This window comes from Cricetulus griseus, assembly GCF_003668045.3.
Source record: "Cricetulus griseus strain 17A/GY chromosome 1 unlocalized genomic scaffold, alternate assembly CriGri-PICRH-1.0 chr1_0, whole genome shotgun sequence".
NCBI lineage: Eukaryota > Metazoa > Chordata > Mammalia > Rodentia > Cricetidae > Cricetulus > Cricetulus griseus.
Window position 1 is genome coordinate 53,608,416 of NW_023276806.1, and position 15,837 is coordinate 53,624,252.

General features: G+C 35.8%; 1 protein-coding gene across 2 annotated transcripts in view; it reads right to left on the reverse strand.

The window, feature by feature from the left end:
* The window catches only part of Trim33 (tripartite motif containing 33), an 80,346-nt gene that overhangs the window by 14,262 nt on the left and 50,247 nt on the right, over positions 1 to 15,837 (reverse strand). For both annotated transcript variants that reach the window (XM_027393833.2, XM_027393832.2), the window contains exons 10-14: positions 15,447 to 15,611; positions 11,388 to 11,585; positions 5,417 to 5,549; positions 3,532 to 3,595; positions 510 to 669 (exon numbers count right to left, since the gene is read on the reverse strand). In XM_027393833.2, coding sequence (XP_027249634.1) covers positions 510 to 669; positions 3,532 to 3,595; positions 5,417 to 5,549; positions 11,388 to 11,585; positions 15,447 to 15,611 — 720 coding nt within the window. The remainder of the gene's footprint in view (positions 1 to 509; positions 670 to 3,531; positions 3,596 to 5,416; positions 5,550 to 11,387; positions 11,586 to 15,446; positions 15,612 to 15,837) is intronic.

Here is a 15,837-nt window from a genome sequence, read left to right on the forward strand (position 1 = left end):
CCTGGGCAGAAGAATAACAAAACACCAGATAAATGAAGATGGGTTTAGAAACTCCTTCATTCTATTTTATAAACTGTATAAACGTTTTCGTCTAAAAAACTCTAGAATAGTTATAATAAGACAAAAAGGAATCTTTCTATCACAAAGTCTTTGATCAACAATCTTCTTTCATACGAACTATCTTAGTGTTAAGCTCCTGGGTTAGAGAACATAGTCAAGGTTCTGTTGTGGCCTTGAGATCTATGTGTGCACTGAGATCATTAATAGAACATAATTTAGCATCATGGCAGTAGCATTAATTCAATATGAATTCCAAGACAATATAAAGTGAGTACTTAATGCAATCAAGTCTTTTCTGATTAATTATAGGTGACTCTTAAGAGCAGAAACAGAAACAGAGATACTTAGCTTATGTCAGACATAGAAATTTAAAGACAAATAAATATGCCTACTATGACAGATCAGTGATGTGACCTTCTAACGTCCTGTCAAATCATGGGGGAACTTACCATACAGGCACTCCTCCTGCCATCCTCTGTCTTCTCTTGTTTCACAGCTCCTGAAAAGCTGCATATCTCTTCTTCAGTGCCAGGCTCTTGCTTGACCTTCACCTGATCAGATTTGAAACTATGACCACTTTTCTCAGCAGTTCTTCCCGATGATCCACAGCTAATAAGAAACAAAAGTCATGTTTGATTGTATAGCATGAAGTGAAACTACTATTATTTAAGATAGTAAACAATACCACAAATAGGAATGTAACAGATACAAGGCCAAACCTTAAAATTACATTCCACGATGCAAAACATTTAACAGTAAACTATGGATTCTAGTAAACAATCACATTTGTCCATGCCACTACAAGTTGAGTATCCTTATTTAAAACACTTGGAGATTAGAGTTTTGAGATGTAGTTAGCCATTCTGAAACATTTACATATACAGGATAGGGTGACTTGGGATAGGACTCAAGTATAAATATGAAATTCATTTCATACAACATTTTAAGTGCACCCAGCATATTGATTGCAAGTCATTGTAACATGAGATTAGGTATGGAATTTTAATTTTCCACTTGGGGAATCATACTAGTGCTTACATTTTAGAGTATTTCAAATTTCAGCTTAGGGATGCTCAACCTGTAGCAAAAAATGACAGTGATTGTATCTCTTTATAGAAACAGTTTCAAGACTAACATCTGAAACCTCTAAAGAATACAACATCAGCAGAAGTGGTAAGTAAGTCTCACAAAGATTGGAGGTGGACTAGAAGAACAGAACAATAAGTAGCAAACAACCTGGTCCAAATTTATTAGAAGCAATGTAATGAAAGTGGAGAGTACAGATACATGGCTAAAGGTTCTATATAAAGCACAAGGTTCTACATAAAGCAAAAGAACAACAATTCACTACTGAGCAAAGTAATTAAGACTAGTATAGTTAAGGGCTAGAGAGATGGCTCATCAGGCCTAGTAGCCAGAATTGTCTCCAGTTCCAGGCAGTCCAACACCCTCATACAAACATATATGTAGGCAAAACATCAATGAATGTAAAATTCAATAAAAAAACACACTAGTATAACTACTCAAAATTAAGTTTTCACTGTTTATTTTTCTTCTGAAAGCAATGATTATTTAAAATACCCTCCCTTTATTTTTTTTATAATTTATTTGTATTTTATGCATGTTGGTGTTTTGCCTGCATATGTCTGTGTAAGAGTGTTGCATCCCCTAGAATTACAATAAACCATCTCTCTAGCCCCCTATTTAAAGTACTAAAAAGCCAACCAAGTACTTCCAATAAGGACAACTTCCAGAATAAATACACATATAAAGTCCCAATTCACTAATTCCTTAGCTAAAATGTCGTATTAAATCATACAAAGTACAGGACAGTCAAATGAATGTATTCATTATGTTTAATCTTAACAATGATTTCTTAGCCCTATCCACTGAAGTCTGAAGGAAAAAACAAACAAATTGAAAGTAATGAATGCCCTTAATACCTAGAAGAACATTAAAAATGTGTTGGAATAAATAAATCATAAAAGTATAACAGTCAAACTCCTAGGACACTACTGAAGGGAACTGGAAATAAATTCATCACAAAAGTCAACAAAGAAAATTTACCCTGCCGCTCCTTAACTCAGTAATTTACAACTTTCTTTATATAAGTATTCTAAAGTAATAATTATCAAAATAACATTTTTGAACCTGTAAAGGCACTTGCCACAAAGCCTAACAACTCCAATTTCATCTCCAGGACCCACATGGTGCAAGAAGTCACTCCCATAAGATAACCTCTGACACTTTCCATACACACACCAGGCAAATGTGAGGAGCTCGTTGGTCAGCCAGCTGGCCAAATCTGAGCTTTAGGTTCAGCGATTATCTCAAAAAGTAAGGTTAAGGAGTCAACAAGGTATCTTACATGAACTCTGGCCTTCACACACATACATTGCCCATATGTACACAAACAACACATACAAAAACAAAAATTCGTGCTCCCAATGGAAGCGTACAATACTACATTTGAAGTATTCTTGCCAACTCCTAAACAACTTGAATCCCATTAAATTTCTTAAAAAAATAATACTAATAAGGCCAATTCCTTTTTTTTTAAAGGTTTTATTACGTATACAATGTTCTGCCTGCATGTATGCTTGCAGGCCAGAAGGCTCCAGATCTCATTACAGATGGCTGTGAGCCACCATGTGGTTGCTGGGAATTGAACTCAGGATCTCTGGAAGAGCAGTCAGTGCTCTTAACCTCTCAGCCATCTCTCCAGCCCCCTAAATAGCTCTTATTTCTAAGGTTAATTTTTTAAGTGTGTGTGTGTGTGTGTGTGTGTGTGTGTGTGTGTGTGTGTGTGTGTGTGTGTGTGTGTGTGTGTGTGTGTGCGCGCGCGCGCGCGTGTGCACACCTGACTTAGGTGCCTTCAAAAGCTAAAGGTGGTAGATAGATCTCACTAGTGCTGGAGTTACAGGCAGTCTGTGAGTCACCTTACATGGATACAGGAGTCATATAGCTCTTAGCCTGAGTTACCTCTTCAGTAACCCCTACCCCTGGCAAACCTATTGCTCCAAATGGTCCATATATACAAAAAGGGAAGCAAATTAAGTAACAACGTGAGAAACAGAAGTCTACAAGAGAAATCTCTACATTTGCCAAAAAAAAAAAAACCCTAATGTTTATACAAATCCATCTATTGATGACAGTGTATAGGGCTTATTTAAATGTGGTTCAAAGAAATGATTTGTTTAAAAAAGCATTTATGTAAATAAATAAGGAACCTACTAACTGGATATAAACAATACACAGTAGCAAAAGTAAAATGACATAATCGCTGAGATTTGTTTCAAATAATCTAGACAAGGAGATATAAAAGTGTACAAAGGAAAGAAGACTGGGCATAGTTAATGCACTAATCGTTGAAACTGGGTATATAAAAATTAGTTTACTTTGATTAGCTATGTTTGAAATTTTAATAAAAAGGTGTAAGTAACATAATACCAGGAAAAAAAAAATACTCACCTGCCTCGACTGCCAGTGCTAGATGTACTAGGGGGTCTCACAGGTGTGTGAGAATTGGATAAGCCTAAAAAACAGTAGTCAGACTGAGGATCAGAATGTTCAGACAATACAACCTAACTAACTCAGACTCTGGTAAATCACAAACAGCTGTGAAGTCAGAGATGGCAAATATGATTAGCAAGCACCAACCAGCTTCTTCCAGCTGAATCCAGGCTGACCTTAGCATCTTCTAAGTATTACCCATAAGATGCAGCAGATTGAGAAAGTTGTCATTTTGTCACATAACAAAAGAGTCTATATAGTCCTTTACTCTTTTTAAACAATTAAGACGGCTTTTCATTATATATCCCAGACTGGCTTAAACCCCTGATTGTCCACTGCCTCCATCTGAGTGCTGACACTATAATGGTACAAAATAAAATTCCAACTAAAACTCAATGATATAATTCAAAAAATGTTAATAATATACCTCACGTAAAAATTTATACCCCGGCCAGAAGGTGAGGGCACACACCTTTAATCCCAGCACTCAGGAGGCAGAGGGTGGCGGGCCTCCCTGAGTTCGAGGCCAGCACAGACTACAAAAGCAAGTTCCAGGACAGCCAGAGCTACATACAGAAAAGCCCTGTCTGGAAAAACAAAAATTTATACCTCATGTAAAAATCCATCTTTACAACTGTACTGTTTTCCCTAGAGAAATGAGATGTTCTTTTTTTAGTTTAAAAGAAAAACAACACGTAGTTTAAGCTGGATGTATAATCCCAGCACTCAAGAGTCTGAGTTCACCTATCTCAGGTACATAGTATGAGTGACCCTAAGCTTCAATCCCATACCCTATTCCAAAAAAAAAAAAAAAAAAAAGAGTGGGGGTAATATGCTATAATGACTTGTTAATCTGTTTGGCATTGCTTCAATCATGATTTTTTTAATGTCTCAGCTAAAACCACATGATAGTAGGAACAGTAAAACTGGGATTTGAGGAAACACAATTTACATATACTTTTAATTAAGGCAAAATTAAGGTATTTACTTTAAATTTACAACTTGAAAATTCAAATCGTTTTCATCAACTTTATTAAAAAATTTTCATTATTTTAAAACTGTTTTTAGTTAAAATTTAGTAACTCAATTCATTATCCACATTATAAAACATAGGAGACATAAAAAGTTAATACACTCTAAACCCACCAAAGAATGAGAAAGGTAGAGATGGATGCTTTAGTGTTGCCAAAAGACAGGGTATAGGTATGTTCTGTACCATTCTAGCCAGTTAAAGACTGTCAACCTTATTTAAACATACATGCATTTGCCATGGTGGTGGTGGTGATCGTGGCACATGCCTTTAATCCCAGCACTTGGGAGGCAGAGGCAGGTGGATCTCTGATAGTTAGAAGCCAGCCTGGTCTATGAAGGAGCTCCAGAACACCCAGGGCTACACACCAAGAAACCCTGACTCAAAAAAACAAACAAAACCACCATATATGCATGTGTATTTGAAAAACCACCCAGAAAAGTCAACAGACCTTGAGAAAAGCAAATTATCCATCACAATCCAAGTGAGCCTCATTTAACCAGGTGAAGCCCATGAAAAGTTGGAGCTATTGCTTCCGGTCCTTATATTGTGGACACTAGAATGAAAAGTAACAACTCTTCCTGAGTCTCCAGCCTGCTAAAATGCCATGCAGATTTTGGACATGCCATCACCCAGAAAAGTAATCAGGAGAGCCAATGCCTTAAAATAATTCCTTATCTTCTTCTAACCTCCCTACCATATCACCTGTGTAGTGTATAAACTTATGATGTGTCTCCACACACACTTCCCTCTTGTAGCTGTTTTAGATACCCTTGCCTCAAGTTGTCAGAGCAATATCCCTGTTTGTTTTACCTGAAGATCCAGGTGATAACGCAGAGGGTCCTGGGGAAGGATTCATGGTACTTGTAGGCTGTGGGGGTAGATGACTGCCTGAGATATATCTACTCAGTAGATTATCTAAACTACTTGAGCCAGCATCTTCCAACTAAAAGGAGATAAAAATAAATTTGTTTTGATTAAACTGAATAAATTAAGGTTACTGTTTGTACTCACTTTACTATAACAGATTATGCAATATCAAGTTCAGCCTATTTGTTGCTTCCTTAGGCTCTTCTAAGAGCAAACACAGTATAAAGTTTATGTTACTGACATTGTAATTTATACAATGGATACCCAGCTGCTAAGACAACCTTAATAATCCATTAAGCCCTGTATAACTACAAAAATAGTTATGACATACTAACAGTTCACTTTCATTTTTCAAAATGGCTGGAGTGCCCTTGACCTCATACACCTTCCTCTACTTTAGTGTCGCATCAGAATCTTTCACACAAAGACTTTAATCTCCCCGATAAGTTCTTACATCAGTATCCAGCCTGACCAAGGTGCATCACTGAATACAGAAGAAAGAAAAAGCAGGGAATATGAACTCATTTCATACATAAGAGATAGTAGGATAAAGTTAGACGATAAGTGTTGCAATTTTGGGGCAGTTCTCCAAAAAAGCATCAGTTTCCTGTTTTAAAATAAGCCATCTATTCTACAGAATGTGATGCTTCAGTGAGAAAATATTTGCACAAGTAAAAAGAAACTATTGAAAGTATCTGAAAATCCACACTATTCCTAAGAAATTGTCAAATTATTATTACTTGTTAATTTTCTTGCTTATTCTATTTATTCCCACACTTCACTCTGTTCTCCAGAGAAAGGTCAAATTATGTCTTACGCCAATCTATTTCTGGCTTAAGACAAAACTATATACTTACTGTCTGCTCTCTTTTCTTCTTAAAAGTAAACTAATTTTTATAGCAATAAAACAAATACCAGGCAGTGGTGGCTCACACATTAGATGCCAGCACTTGGGAGGCAGAGGCAAGAGGATCTCTGTGAGTTCGAACCCAGCCTGGTCTACAGAGGGGGAGTTCCAGGACAGTCAGGGCTACATAGAGAAACTCTTGTCTCAAAAAAAAACCCAAAACTGAATGCATAGATGAACAAACAAACAAACTAAAGTAGAACTGGAAATGAAAAATGGACCAGGACTTAATACAAACACAGGCAAGGGAGGATCCTCCTAAAAAGCAAAAATCACAATTTCCCAAAGCCCTAAATAAATCCCAAGCCAGTTACAAGCCAGGCTGAAAGTGAGAAGACAGAACAAAAAGTTATAGTAGTTCTCTCTGTCTACTCTGCAGATCTAGCTGTTGGTTAAACACCGTTTGCAAGCTATAACTATAGGAGAATCCTTTCTGCAAGTTAACCAGATATAATCACTTAAAGGAATTCTTTTGTTGTTTATTTACTATAAAATTCATTATTATTATTTTAATGTCTATGAGTGTTTTGCCTACATTTATGTACAGCATGTTTGTGTCTGCAGAGGTCAGATGATGGCATTGTATCTCTGGAACTAGAGTTATAGGCGGGGTGAACCACCATGTAATGCAATGAAAATTGAAATTGAGTACTCTGTGAAAGCAGCTAGTACTCTAAGCCATCTATCCAGACCCAGACTGAGAGATACATACCACATGAAAACAGATTGGGAAAATGACACTATTCTACTCCTTTAATATTATCTACCTATGATTTTTACCTCTAGGTAAATAGTGACCCTAAAGTTGAATGAAGTCAACCGGTCAGGAAGAAGTGGACATGAATACAATCATCATGAATAGAGTTAAAAGTCATTTCATGGGCTGGATATTAGGGAAGCAGAGGCGGGAAGACTTCTTTGAGTTCAGTACCGGCCTGACCCACACACTAAATTCCATTGCAGTCAAAGTGACACAGTGAGACAATATCTCAAAATAAATAAATTAAAATAATTTAAAACCCATCTAGCTGTAAAACATAACTGCATGGGTGTGATCTAAGTCCTATAAATAATTTGTGGTGTAAAAGCAAAGGCAATATGAATGAAAAATGCAGACCTCTCACAGAAATAAAACGAACACATTAAGAGATAGAAACCAAACCAGTGTAATGGTGCACAATACAAACACAAAGTTTGAAGCCAGTCAAGGTTACTTGGTAAGGCCGTTTAAAAAAAAAAAGGGGGGGGGGAGAGGTAATTAAATCACAATAATGTCATCTTACCTACCAGACTGGCAAAGAGGAAGACTAACTTTAATCCAGTATGGAAAAAAGCAGAGCAGAAATGGATACTCTGATGTATAAGTTGGTAGGGTTAAGGATGAATGTAACTGGAACTTGCCAACATGCCTATCACCCCTACCTCAGGTTCAATTTCTAGCACCATCAAATGGACAATGAATAACTTGTCCTGAAAATACTGAATTATTTTTCCAAGGGGTCATTGTATTTTATATTCCCACCAACAGTGAATGAAGAATCTAATTTCTCTACTTTCTTACCAATAGCATGGTTAATATGCAACGTTTCAGTTATTATTTCCATAGTGACTGGTAAAGGTTTTTCAAATAAACAGCTGTAATGTTTTTTTAATTTAATGGTTTTGTTTTATTTGTTTATGAATGTTTGCTGCCTGGAGCCCAACAAAATGAAGAATTATGTAGTTTTAAAAGCAAGAAAGCTATAGGAACTGACAAAAGGGTGGGGGGCATTTTCTTTTTTTTTTTTTTCCTGATTAACTCAGAAACAAAACCATCACCACCATCTATAATGGGTTACTTTTATAAAGTCTAGAGAGGCCTTTTAAACTAAAAACAACAACAACAAAAAAAACAGAATATTCTTCCTAGTCCTCCTTACCTACCATGAAGTCCTTCAAATACAAGGCCCTTGTTGAATTTATTTTTTTTATCATTTTTTATTTGAAATAGAAACAAGATTGTTTTATTACATGACAATCCCAGTTCCCTTCTCCTTCCCTAACTCCCCTACCATGCCCCCAACTAAAACCCTACCTATGACATACCCTTTCTTCTATTCTTCACCTGACTCAACCTTTCTGCTCCCTCATGACCTTACACAATTTACTGCCAACAATTCCTTTCCTAATTCTTACTCACTACAGGTTTCAAGGAAGTTTAACACCTTACTAGATTTACCTTGTGCTTTCCCCTCTAAGGAACAATCAGGGCTACACAGGGAAACCCTGTCCCCAAAAAAAACCAAACCAAAATAAACAGATACCACAAAGTCTAATTAAGCTCACTTTACTATACTGCCTGTTTTATTACAACCGACACCTTGCTGCTTTTGCACACAGGTAATTCTACCTGCCTGGAGTTGCTGCCTCCAAGACCCTTTAAATCCATGCTGAATATGATTTCATGTAAAATCTCTGACTTCCATCCAGGTATAGTGGAACAAGCCTTTAATTCAGCACTCGGAAGGCAAAGGCAGGCTATGTGAGTTTGAGAACAGTCTCGTCTACAGAGTGAGTGCCAGGACAGCCTGCCTTGAAAATCCAAAAAAGGAAAAAAAAAAAAAAAAAAACCCACCTGACTTCCACTTGGAATGTTCTTCTGCCCTTCTACCGATAACCTTATATGCATATGCAAATGAAGCAAAAACTTCATGTTTTGAACATGCCTAGAAAACTATATATCCCTATTACCTAAGAAAATCTTCGAGGTCAAAGACTACTTCTCTTTGATCTTTAGACAACCAGTACTTTGAGCCTAATATGTACTAATACTATGTTCTAATAAGATTAGAACATTGCCTAATACAGCCTAATGTTTGGCAAGTTCCCAGATATTTGACGAAAATGCACTATAGTATAGTGATCCATGTTTCCCGGAACATGTTGCCTTTAGATCTTAGTATACTGAAATTCTGACCTTGAAACTAATAAAAACTATTTTACCCCAACCAATCATAAAGAAAATATTCCATTCTGTCAACACATACTGTTCTAAACATGATCAATCAAGCACATCACTACTACTGTTAAGTGACACATTAAAATATGAAGAAGCATTCTATTATCCATTTACAACTTCCTATCACCTTCTCATGAAAGCAAACTATATTTTTCAACACTTTAGGACCACCAAGATGGCTCAGCAGGTGGAAGTACTTGTGTACATGCCTAAAAATCTGCATTTGATTCCTGGAAACCATGCAAAGGAAGGTGAAGAGAAATGACTCTAAACTTGTTCTCTGGCTTCCACATACCTGTGTGCAGCTCAGGGACAAGCGCATGCACACACAAATACACATGCACAATAAATCACTCTTTTAAAATATGTGTGTTTATTGTGTGTGCACTGCTCTGCCTGAAGGCCAGAAGGGGGCACCAGATCTCATTATAGACAGCTGAAATCCACCATGTGATTGCTGGGAATTTAATTCAGGCCCTCTGAGCCATCTCTTTAATTTTTTTTAAATCCTCACTTTATTACTTTCTAGTTATCTAATTGTCAAAATTATATCATCTTAGGGAATATGCTATATGTTAGTAATTCCTAACCAATTCCATATCTTCTTTCTCTCTAGTATTTTATTATTTCTCAGTAGTACTTTTCATGTCTTCAAGCCATTGCTAATAGTATTTTCACATCTAAAACAAAATCCTTATGCTGACAACCAGACCACACAGTATATTCAATTGTCTTCTGGATTGTGCAAAATAGGTAAATCTTTGAGACTTCATCTCTATATATTTAATATTAAGCTTACTGTTTGTAATATTTATACTATGACTAATATTAATGCTGGGTTTTCTCTTTGTAAATTCTTAATTTAGCCTAATATCATTTCCATTACATAATTTATTAGAACATCATTATATGTGTGATTGCCACAGATCAAATCAGTGTTTTGGAACACATGACTATACTGTGCTTCAAACTAGTCTTGTAAATTCCTGTGCTTAATGATGCCATTCACAATACACAGCCATATTCATGCCTGTGATGTAGCTGATACAAACAAACCTGCCACGTGACAAATTATGTAAAATTACATTACAATTACATACAGCATGTAAAACTTAATAATGAAAATAATGACTACTATTGATGTATGTATTTACTATACTCTTTTTTCAAGTAACTTTGAAGTCATAAAAGCATCATTTAAAACTCTTACATAGCCAGGCATTGGTGGCTAAAGCCTTCAATTTTGGCTCAGGAATCAGAAGAAGCAAATGATCTCAGTGACTTTGAGGACAGCCAGGAATACACAGTAAGAACCTGTCTCAAAAAAGAACAAACAAACAAAAATGGTCCTACTATTTCAGCAGCTTCACTGCTCCTTGATGTCATGGAAACCCCCAACTCTAAAATTCATACAATACTGGAAATTAACAGTGCAATCCTCAAAGACTATTTATAAAGGCCAAAAGAAATGAGAAACCTCAGAGAGCATGTTGTGATTCATCTTCCCCTGTTGACCATCATTTCCTCCCTTTTACTATGTCCCCAAAGTGCTTGGTATCTAAACCTTTCAACATAAGCCTTTCTCTGCACAACTGGCTTGCATGAGTGTTGGGCTACATTTATTTATAGATCTAAAAGAAGAGTAACAAAAGATGAGAGCCCATTTTGGTACTGGGTTCTTCAAATTCATATCCTAAGTATATTATTTGATTGAGGTTTTACCCTTAGAAAGTGGCTAAAAAGTGTGAAGAATTAGCAATATAAACAAAGCTAGTTTTGGTCCATTACTGCACTTGTTTAGATAGACTCTTAATGAAAAATATACAGCCTCTTCTAACTTTAAAACATGAAGGAAACTAGTTTCAGCTAGTAACATTAAACTTAACATAGTACCCTTTAATCTTCAGGTTTAAGGAAATTACTGGTCCTGAAACTAAACAAAAATCTGAAATACTATCTTCTTCAGTAAGTACAAGATTATAAATGATTCATTTAACATAAATACAAACCTGTATAGGTGGAATATCTGGCAACGATGGAAGGTTTTCTGGATTGGTAACTGAGGGAATTAGTTCTATTGCTGTAACAGATGGGCTGGTGGGACCTCGATTTGCATTTGCCATAGTTGCTGTGGTAGGGCTTGTTGGGTTGATTGGGTTGTGCGCTGAGACAACAGGAAAGGGTCCAGCATGCCCTGGGTTTGAGTGCTGTTTAAGAAAGAAGGCATTATTATTATGCACTCTGCCACCATCTCTGAACCATACCTTTGAATAATTATAACTATTTTTAATGTATCCTTTCCAAACTAAAAGTATCTGAGCTGACAAAGAAATAGGGTCTTTCAAACTTATGCAAGAGAATAGTTTGATCTAGTCTTCTCATTCATTTTTATGTGCTATCGAGGGTAAAACAGATTTGCAAAAAAATTTTCAACCTGTCAGCCTACTGATACGATCTTCAGAACAAGGATATTTAAAGATGATGTGGAAGCCACCAGGTCTGCAAATAGCCCACCATGGAAGGCACAGTTCTGAAGATATTCTTCTTTGATTTTTTAGTCTTCTATTGAATGAAAAAGAACTACAAAATGTAACAATATAGAAGAAAGAATGATGAATTTCAGAAAGAAACTATGACAATGATTCCTGGCTCTGCTACAGTGAAGTCTTATGAAGTCACATAATCTCAGTAATTGTGATATATACATAAATGATCCCACAATGGTTTCATTAAGAAGGCCATTACAAGGATTATTTAAGGTCACACATGTGAAGGTCTTTGGATGTAAGTTACTATACATATATAAAGAAATCATTTAAATATTTAAAAACTAAAAATGCTGAGTGACTTCTAAAGGGAAAGCCCTAAAACCTAACAATAGCTAGTTAGTATTGATTCTTTGTACTCTTTCAAATGTTAAACCTTAGTATTCATAATACTTGAAAGCACCCCAAGAACTAAGTAATACAGGGGTATCTCAATAGCTATAAGCAAACCAGTATCTTCAATCTTCCTAGCAAATATTTTAGAAGCATATTTGTCTAAGACTGTGTCATGCATTGTCTTTTCACAATTGTCCTTCCCCTACTTCACAAAGTAATGGCATATTGCTAACTATTATGAGAAAAAACTAAAAACAAATAGTAAAGTTAAACAAAGACACAACTGAAAGAGTTTTTGTGTATAAAAGAGGCGAATACTAAAGACCAACAAAATTGAAGAGTCAATAAACTGCTGACTAACGAAACAGAACTGTGAGGAGAAATGTTAGACAACGTTCAAAAAACTGAGAAATATTTTTCCAATAAAACTGCTACTATCCAATTACATAATTTTGTCAAGTTTCTTGATAAAATAAAACTTACAATAAAAAAATCAATTATTCTAACAATAAATACACCAGAAAAGGAGGTAAAAAGATTACATTTAAAAAGAAATATATCCATTATAGAATTTTATATCATTTCATTACTATCCCTTTTTAGAACTATTATTTATCTGTATGAGTGCCTGCATGTATGTGCACCATATGTGTGCAATGCACAGAGAGGTCAGTAGAGGTATCAGATACCGTGGAAATGGAATTACAGTTTGAGCAGCCATGTGGGTGCTGGGAACCAAACCAGGACCTCTGCAAGAGTAGAAGTGCTCTTAACTGCTGAGCCATCTCTCCAACCTCATCTGCTTAGTCTTAAACCATATAAACATTTTGTTTCCATAACTATGTGCAAATAATACAATGATAACTTTTCAACAGAAGGTTTTAAATCTTGGTAAGAGCCTTTTTATCAATTCAATTTAACTAAATATTTTGGTTAAAATACCCTTTTTTGCAGAAAATTACAAAAGGCTAACTTTTGTCTATCACACATATTATATACACAGAAGATAAAATCCTGTAGAAGCATTAAAAGTGAAATTCACATCCAAGGAGAATAGTCTGTGATTTCTTTTTTAAAGATTTACTTATTTTTATGTATTATGTTTTCCCAGCATGTATGTCTGTGTACCACATGCACTGTGAGATGGAAGCCAGAAATTATCAGAAACTGGAGTTGCAAAGGGTATGACTCATCATGTGGGTGCTAGGAATTAAATCTATAAGGGCAGCCAGTGCTCTCTAACCACTGTACTCTCTTCAGACCCACTTTCTCATTTTGTGTGTGTGTGTGTGTGTGTGTGTGTGTATGTGGGGAAGGTGCACGCTCGGGCATGCCAGCCAATGTGGAGGTCAGAGGACAAAGTTTCAGAATTTCATTCTTTCCTTCCACCCTGAAGTTTCAGGTTATGAGCCTTGGTGGCAAGTGACTTTATCTGATGAGTCATCTTACATCCCACTTTCAGTTTTCAAGTCAATAATTACACTATATTAGAATATTCCTTCTGCTACAACTTTACTACTTTACTACTACTAAAAGTTTTGAATACAAGGTAAGTAAACATTTTTCACAAATCTTTTTGGGTGTAATTTTTGGTCAAAAAGCTGGGGAATCATTGTTCTAAGTGTTTAACATGTATGCTGAACAAGTAAACTTAGTGGAAATTTACCCTAGTCTTCCCTTTGGAAATTATCTGATTCTATTTAAGATGTATCAGTTTCTGTGTATGTGTGTATGCCTGACCGAATTTAAACTCACCACATGTATACAAGGGAGGGTACTAGAACTGGAGGTTACCATTAATTGTAAGCTGCCATGTGAGTACTAATAACTACATTATTGTGCTCTACAAGAGTAGTAAGGAAGTGCTCATAGCCTGAACCATCAACAAATTACCCCTCCCAAAATTCTAGCCCAGTGGTTATGGCTCAGAATCTGTTATAGTAAGACCATCATTGCACTTTAATTTAGCCAGTGATTCTAAGAGCCTTTACGTCACGATTGTTTAATACTTTAGACAAGATCTTTATAGACAAGCCTGGCTTCCAACCCATGCTACTCCTACTCTATCTTGAGTCCTATGGATTATGGGTGTGCACTGCCATACTCAGCCCAAAGCATGTTCATGTTTTGAGAAAGCACTCAAGAGTTAAAGAAAAATAAATACCATTTTAACTTGAAAGACTGTTATAAAACACTTCATTTTATGACCAGATCTCATGAATAGCTTATACTGCATTTATGTAATTATATAATTTATTTAAAAATTAATAAATTTGCCTCTAAATCACTTTTTTGTATTGCATTTTAAATTTTAATCATCTATCTATCTATCTATCTATCTATCTATCTATCTGCATGTATGTTGCCTCCATGAGTTTCTGTGCAACATGTGTTGCCAGAAGGTGTTGTTGGAGCTACTGGAACTGGAGTTATAGATGGTTTAGAGCTGCCAGGTGAGTCCTAAGAACCCAATGTAAGTCTTCTATAAGTGTAGAAGTGTCTCTAACCACTGTGCCTTTTCTCCACCTCTATCTAAGACAACTGGCCTTTTGAGACAAGGTCTAGAGACTCATAGCCTGCCCTTGAATTCACTATGAAGCCAAGGGTAACTTGGAACTTCTGATCCTACTTCTACTTTTCTAGCTTGGAAATACAGTCATAGATATTAAACCTGTTTTAATTTACTTTCTTGTTGCCTTAAGAGTTTTTTTGGCAGTAACAGAGATCAAGCCCAGGGCTTCAAGCATTCTATAACTAAGCTAACCCACACTAATTTTCATATCTATAATCTATAGAAAAGAAAAAAGTATATAAACACATACCTACATACAACTAGCCCTATTACTTAAAAATTTCTTTATGCTATCAATAACAAAATGTCATGTTAAAAAAGCAGAATAAAAATACCAGATAATTCAAGCTTGATTTTCAGAATTATTATTTGTAACTAAAAGTAAACCAAAAGCTCCTTGTTTTTCACTCTAGATAATGAGTTTAGTTACACAAGAATATCTTATAGCATGTGATAAGTTCAAAGAGTCAAATTTTCATGTGTATGTATATTTTTCTGGAACAGATATAAAACAAATCATCAGAAGTACCAAAGACCCACACCAACAATTATGAAAAATAATGTCTTTTAGTTTTAAAATTGTGTGATTCTTACAAATGTAACTCTAGGCATACTTGTCTTTGGAGGTGTGGCTGCATCATGGAATACTGAGGGCCGCTGTGCCTGGGTATCCCTGGTATTCTGGCAGCATTCTGAGCCAGTCTCATTTGATGGGCTTGAAATGCTCCACAATTCATGTTGCCTCTTTGCATTGTTTGCACACTGATCAATCTTGGAGGCTATAAAAAGTAGAAAATGCAATTCATATTTTTCTGTTTTTCTTTTTTATTGGGGGGGGGGTTGTTTTTCAAGGCAGAGTTTCTTTGTGTAGTTCTGGTTGTCCTGGAATTTACTCTGCAGACCAGGCAGGCCTGGAACTCAGAGATCTACCTGACTCTACCTCCCAGACACTGTGCACCACCACACCTAGTCCATATATATATATCTACAAATTTATTTTTCAAT